General features: G+C 40.9%; 1 protein-coding gene across 1 annotated transcript; it reads right to left on the reverse strand.

The window, feature by feature from the left end:
- Positions 1 to 526: 526 nt before the first annotated feature.
- Positions 527 to 6315, reverse strand: LOC100281415 (heat shock 70 kDa protein 4). The gene is given in 10 exon segments (NM_001154333.2): positions 527 to 812; positions 900 to 1030; positions 1221 to 1370; positions 1486 to 1632; positions 1703 to 1897; positions 2218 to 2415; positions 2506 to 2601; positions 2729 to 2935; positions 4736 to 5964; positions 6229 to 6315. Coding segments are annotated over 9 exon segments (2502 nt in total). The 5' UTR covers positions 5906 to 5964; positions 6229 to 6315; the 3' UTR covers positions 527 to 604.
- Between the last annotated feature and the right edge of the window lie 1526 nt (positions 6316 to 7841).

Genomic DNA, 7841 nt, shown 5'->3' on the forward strand with positions numbered 1-7841 from the left:
AAATATGGTCTAGTTTTGTTCATAAAGATAGAAAAACATTAATATATAATTACATCGGTGATTAGATAATTTAGTTTTGAAAGATATAACAAGAAAACCAAATAAAAATGAAGTCTCGATGAATGTGTCCACACACACTTAGCCTGGTCTCATATCCTCTGCCTTTGCTCCACCTACGACAAACTTTAGCTCCATCTATTTTTAAGAGCTTCTAAAAACTCCATTATAGGTTGTGCCATGTACCACCGTTTGTGCAGGACCTTAGTTAGAACAGTTGGTGCAGAAACTTGGATAAATAATTAATCTTAACTTATGTTAATTCGAACGAAATGTGCGGATCCTGATGCTTCTCCAGCAACAAAAAAAAACAAGTAGACCTTTTACAATCAAAGTATTAAACAAACACGAAAAATTCGGAATCGCCATTTACGAAGTGTACCCTACTGCTCTCATCCTTCAACCATCCAACCACCTCCGTCAAGAAACAGAAATAACGAAAAAACGTCCCAACACACATTCTCAAATGTGGCGAACAACCATCTTGCTTAGTTCACCCCCAACCAAGTATAAGGTCAATCACACAAATGTTCCATCACCTGCAAAGCTAAGCCGAGGGATCTGTGGCTCCCTCAGGTTTGTCTGTCTCCATCTGCTCGGCTGGAGGCTCCTCTGCAGCTCCCTCGCTGGTTGTGCTTTCGCCATTTGATCGCTGCTGCTCCGGTGTCTGAGGCTCAGGAGCTTGGGTTTCTGCCGGAGGCGGAGTCTGTGGCTTAGGAACTGGCTTCGGTTTCGTCATGATCGGCTTGCAGAACCTGCAGATCAAGGTTTAGGGATAAGGCCTCTCAGTAATAAGGCAATCTTAGAAAGGAAGAAGGGCATTATATAGACCATATACTAACCTGTCAAGTGTTTCAGCTTTCTTCTTAAGGTCAGCAGCAAGGAGGACCGGATTAGCATGCTTTGGCAGAGCATCCTGCTGCTGCCTTTTCTCCATTAGCCAAGTCTCTGCTTCCGAACACTCGCTAATGACCTGTGAAACAGAATGAATTAGTAACGGACAACAGAACAGCCAGACTTGCATGCTGAGAACAGCCATATAAGAAATGAAAGCCAATGACAAAGTATTTCTCAAAAATTGTGAATCACATTGCAGTGAAGATAAGAAAGATCAACTACACTATCTCTTCTATTTCTTTATAGTTAACTAGTTAGAGAGATACCTTTTGCTTTTCTGACATGTCTATGTGTTCAAACTTCTGGTCCTTAGACAGTGCAGCTTCTCTGAAGCTTTTTATGCAGTATAGCAGTTGGCTAACAGCAGAACCTCTAATCTCCCATTCTTTGAAGCGCACCTCAATAGGATCACCAACCTGCAACCAGAAAGGAGAAAGAAGTCCATCATCTGTCCTAAACCTTAAATACCGGAAAAAAACATTTTACCAGCGATCAAAAGTAGAATAGTGTGCAATTATGCTGAAGGCATACCTTTTTAAGTTCTTCTAGTTTAGCAATATAAACTCCCTTGGTCTCATCCTCGCCATCTTCATAGAGCCAGTCTTCAACCTCCTGAAGTTTACCGATCAAACCTTCCTTGTCCTCAGGTGTGACAAAATCACTGTACTTGTCATATAGCTAAATAGAAGAAAACAAAATCAGGCTCACAACTTCATAAGACAAGATTGGTATATGTAACTCAATATACCTTGTTACGCATGTCATACACATAAGCTTCAACAGCATTCTTCTTCTCCTTTGTTTCTTCCATTACTCTGTCTTGAAGAGCCATCTCATACTCTTTCTCTACAGCCTTCTGCAGGTCAGCTGCAGCCAAGGCCCCATAGACCAACTCATGGACCGGAACAGTAGTTTTCTTAACTTTCTTTTTTGACGGCTCAACCTAAATACAATAAAGCCAACCAACAAATTATTAGTTTAGGAACATAAAACCAGGCATTCATATACAGAATAAAATACAAGTATAAAACTATGTGGACAATCAATCAATTATTATAATTCTAACACACATGGGCAGAACAAGAAAGCTAGCCCATAAATTACTCTTTGTGGCGACATCTCAAGATACAAGAAAAAGCTCTGAATAAACAGAAAGCACTGTGTCTGGCATCTCGCGCATGACAATAAAATAAAAACCACTAATTCATCATAATATCGTCCTCATATCCTATAATCCAACAATCTGTCAAAAACATACCATACCTTTGCATCAGTTTCCATCGAAACAGACTTTTCCTCATTATCTTGTGCTCCATTTCCAGCTGCAGGAGGCTGCTCCTGCATAGTCACATCAGATCCAGCAGCAGGATCACTTGGCACATCATCTGTGTCCATCTTCATAGTATCGTTTGGAGCTTCATTTGCAGATGAGACTGGAACTTCCACATCCTCCTCCAGCATCTACGTGTAAAAGTAGCATACAACAAAATGTTAGAAACACTGGCAGCTTTCCCAAAGGAGGCTGCACAAACACATATTATTGTAACTTACTATCACCGAATCAACTGTAACGGTCCCATGGATGTTGAGACGCACTTTCACTTTCAGTTTGGCCTTCTCTCCGTTGGAGGTTTGGAAAGGGCCAATCTGCAAAGTTTAGCACATCATATCAAATCAGCGATCTTAATACATGCAACGGCTGTAATACTCAAAATATATAGCACCAGCAGAACTATTATTGAATAACATAACCATTGTGAAAAGAGTTGCTTACTGTGTAAGTGCTTATTTTTTGTGGAATTTGTGAGTTATCTGGGTCGACATACAAAACATCAACTTCAAATGTGCTGGATTTAAAGATGGTAAGAGCTTTAGTGCTAGGAATTGCATTCCCCTTTTGGAATACAAGGGTTTGTTGGGGTGCATTCTGGGAGTCTCCATTCCATGACAATGCAATTGAGAAAGGAAACCCATCATTGACCTGCAAAATACCAATCCAGCTTCATTGCCAGGATACAATACATGAAAGCACATATCATATAGTAACATTTCATTTTACACATTTAATAAAACAATTAGGTTCAGGGATGTGAATCAAACTGCTATTGTTGAACATGGGACAAGATTCCACAAAATACACCACTAAAGAAAAACAACACAAACTATAATGAAGACTAAAGGAAAAATAGTGAGAATGTCACAAAGATACACCTAAAATATCGCAGAGGGCATTTTTTAACACTGCTACCACTATTGCATCTGGAAAAAATGAAATGACTTAAGCACCTACTTTATCCAGCAATAATTACTTCAGCATTTTTCCATGAAAAGCTTAAAGGCTGTTTTGGCACATCTTATTCCACAGCTTCTTCATAGATTTAAGCAGGAGCCATATCAAACAGGTCACTTCTGCAACAGCTTATCAGCTCAGCTGCTTCTCTAAACGAACTAAAAGCAGACAATAAGCAGAAGCTGCTTTTTACCAGCTTCTCAGATAAGTTGAACAAGCAGCTGTGACAAACAAAGCCTAGATGAATTTGTAATTTAAGAACACTTAATAACACTTTAACCAGACAAGATCATTGAGATCAAATAGTCCTTTTTGTTATTAGTATTAAAAACAAACCAGGAAAACCCAGACCATATTCATTGAATAGTACTGCAAATTTAGGTGCAAGCAAATATTAGACACCCTGGGAAATATGCACTTACTAGTTAAGTGGTTGTTTCTAGCCAACATAAATCAAATACAAGTACATATAGGGTCTGTTTGGCTGCTTTCGTAGCCCTGACTTGGCTAGATTTCTAGACCAGGTTATGTGTGGCCATGCTAGTGTAATGCAGGGTGGGTCTGTTTGGTTCTAATGGTCAGACCACCTGAGTTGGGTTAGAGTCTGTTTGGTTCTAATAGCGAGGCCACATAGGTTGGGTTAGAGTCTGTTTGGTTGTTTGTTTTTGGTCTAGTCTATTGTGTATTTAAAAACTCATATTTCAAAATTTATATGGCAAGACTGGTCTAGTTTGGTGTCAAGGGCATAAATATGATATTGGCTTGATGATAAGATATTTAATTAAGAGATTTAGCAAAAGAGCTAGTTGAAAAGGTATTTCAATTTCTGTGCACAGAAGATTCTGCACTGGCATAGCCTAACCAGCTGGAAACGCTCAAATCTGATGTACTAACTTAGCCAGGCTAGCACCCCCTTCTGCACTACTAGGGCCTGGCTAGGGTTTAGGTAACCAAACAAACTATGGTGCATTATTGCAGCTTGTCTAGGGTGGTAGCCAGGCAACCAAACAGACCCATAATGGCTGCTCCACTAAACACCAATTTATAGAAATGAAATGTGTAGCGTTTGTAATGCAAAAGAAGGGACAACACACAAAAACAAATACTATCTTCAAACTCTAAAACAGACTCCATAATGATGGTTATCATAAGCAGGATTTTCAGGTTAAACAATAGCATATATCAACATTAGTTCTAGGAAAAGAACGCAGGGGAAAAAACCGGTGTGCAATAAGAATATCTAGAAAGGTGAAGACAACGTTGATGAAAGAAAAAAAGGGTGAGACTTTTTGATTGTTGACACGACTGCTGTGGTCTATTTCGCGTCAATTAGCAGTTCCAGTTGCACACATGTTTCAAATTTTTAGTATCCAGATGGCACACGTTCAAACTTCAAGCATAGACAGCAGTTTAAGATATAGAGTAGTCTGGTATAATCCAATCCATATTAGCTTAAAACAGATATACATAGGTAAGCTGAGGAGCTAATACCTGGAATTCTCGCACTTTGAAAGTGGGGCTGAGAATAGCACATTGAAGAGCGCATCCTCGCGCAACACACTCGCTTGCATTCATGGTACGTCTTGGTTCCTTCCCAAAAAAATCAGTAATTATCTTGATTATAGCCGGAACACGAGAACCAGATCCGACAACCTCAACAAAGTGCACATTTTCAGTAGTCAACCCAGCTTCAGCCAAGGCCTTCTCCAGTGGCCCTTTCACGCGTTCCAGCACAGAGGCACTGATCTGTTCAAACTCCTCCCTCTTGATAAAACCCCGCACATCCTTTTCATCCATCAAGCACTCAATGTTCAGTGGGGCCTCTGGGTTGGCACTCAGCACCTTCTTAAGTTTCTCACATGCCACACGCAACCTAATACATGCCCGCGCATTCTGGTACACATCAATCTTATATTCCTCTTTAAATTTAGCTGCAAAGTGCTTAAACAGGGCCTCATCGAAGTCCCTCCCACCAAGAGACCGGTCGTATGTATGGGACAACATCTTGAGCTGTCCCTTCCTGTAACCGACAACACTAACCTGCATGCTTGCATGACCGATATCGACAAATGCAACATTCAACTGGTCATTCTCTGGGAGATCAGTCTTATAAATACCATATGCCAGAGCAGTGGCTGTCGTCTCATGGAACAATCGCAATGGCCGGAGACCCGCAATAGTAGCAGCATCAAGAACAGCCCTGCGCTGCAGATCTGTGAAGTAGACCGGGATACCAATGCAACAATCAACAACTGCGGCATTCAGGTTACCCTCAGCAATGCCCTTCAAATTGGACAGCACCATGGCAAGCAGCTGGGTGGAGGTGAACGTCCGCTCCTCGCCCAGGTACCGTACATGGACCAGGGGAAAACCATCGGGGCCCTCCGTGACTCGGAATGGGAAGGAGGCGAGATCGCGCTGCAGCTCGGGATCTGAGAACTTGCGGCCGAGCAGGCGCTTAATCTGAGAGATGGAGTTTTTGGGGTTCATGGTGGAGGACGCGGCGCCGGCGGTGCCGATGAACCGCTGCTTGTCCCCGAAGCAAACGATGGCGGGTGTCTCGCGCTTGGACTCCTCGTTGAGAACCACGTCGATGCCACGCTGCCGCGCAACCGCCACGATACAGCTCTCATTGCCGAGGTCGAACCCCACCACGCTCATCTTCGATTCACACTAAGCTGCTGACCACTACAGCTTCAGATCTAGATCACAAGTAGTCACTGCATCGCAAAAGCCAGAGATCTACTGGTTAGGCAGGTCAGAGAAGCAACGGATTCTTGCGTGAATCTTAAGACAAGAACGCCGAAACCAAGAATTTTACGCATCAAAGCGAATAGTTATGAATTCTTCACCGAATGCAATGCGAACCCCAGCCGACGACTACAAACCCGCTGTCCCAGTCGACGGGTCCAAACCCGCCGCAAAAAAACATCTAAACATTAACCTAACAATCTAGTAAGGAGGCATGGAGAATCCGATCGTACCTTCAGAGGTGGAGATCGAGGCCCGTCGAAGCTCGTAGCGCCGCAACGGAAGTACGGGCAGGGCTTCCCCTTTGGCGAGAAGGGGAGAGCCGGAGAGGAGTGAGGACGCAGTGATATACGGTGTGTGCCGCGGATTGGCCAATGTAGACGAGAATCTTCTAGAACGTGGACGGGAAACCTCACGCCGGGGTGGGCAAAAAATTACCAAACCAAACACCACACGAACCAAACAACTTTTTAACTCTATTTGGTGTTAGGCATTTAACTCTATTTGGTATTTTGGTGTTAGGTATTTAGTACGGTTTTCAATATTCGCACATCAAATATACCAGAATACCAAAATTTAGCAAACCTATCCCTTGACGTCCAACAAGCAGTTCATATAAAGTCTTAAACCCTATACTCATATCATTTTAATTTTTTAAGAACTATTCAACATTAAATTGTTTATTCAATTTTATTAGGTACTTATTGATAAATTATCGTTATGTTCTTTATACAATTTTATGTTTGTAGTTTAATTTGCTACTTGTCTGGTGACTATGGTAATACCAAACACCAAACCAAAAAATCAAACACCAAATTGTGCAGTTTTTTTATTCCTGGACAAAAAGTTTGGTTTCCATTTTTCAAACACCAAACTTTTTTGACAACGAATAAACCGCAAAACCAATAAAACTGAATTCCTAGCAACGAACGCCATCTCCACCATAATGTGCATACATACGTGCAACGCACTGTAGACTATACTTAGGGATGAAAATGGACGAAAACGGACGGAAAAACCCATCTCCCATTTCCGTATACGCATTTTATCATCGGAAACGGGATCGGGTCTGGAATAGTCGGGAATGGAAATGGGAGCGGGATAAACGGAATTGCGAAAACGAACAGAAACGGAAATACTAACGGAAACTCATAATTTAATACAAATAGGAATGATATTGATGTTTGACTGGTGATTGATTGGCAGGATAATAACGTAAAACAAATAGATATAGAGAGACAACATTCTATTGTTGTTTGGTTGCTAAGAGCAACTCTAATAGTTATGTAAATTTTAGCTCTCTAAATCACAGATTTAAGAAATTGCTAAATAACTTTGGAAGTAAAAAAATGTGAGTTCTCCAATAGTTCTCTAAATATAGGTTGTAGTTTTGTTTTGTATCTATCCACATAAAAAATAAAGTCACAATGTCATCAATTACCTTCATTATCTACATAATGCAGTAAACATTTTTGTTTAGGGACTTTGCTAAATGGTTGCCAAATGTAGAGAGGAAATAAGGTTAGATGAGAAGTTGTTAAATTTAGAAAGTTCATTTAGAGAACTGTTGGAGATGAGTTTTTGTGTTAACTACTTAAATTGTTGATTTAGGAAGTCTGTTAGATAACTACTGGAATTGCTCTAATAGTGTACATTTAGCTACATCCGATGTTGTTTAAGACTTTAGACCACTTGTCATTGAAAAGAGCATATGGTTACAATGGCCATTTATGTTATAATTTGTCACCTAAAGACACGAGGCTTCAGTTTATATACTAATGCATATTAGGCTCGTCCCATATTTATCAAATACGGAATAAAATACGGGTTCAATCCAGATAAAAAA

Source organism: Zea mays, chromosome 8 (genome assembly GCF_902167145.1).
Source record: "Zea mays cultivar B73 chromosome 8, Zm-B73-REFERENCE-NAM-5.0, whole genome shotgun sequence".
Taxonomy (NCBI): Eukaryota; Viridiplantae; Streptophyta; class Magnoliopsida; order Poales; family Poaceae; genus Zea; species Zea mays.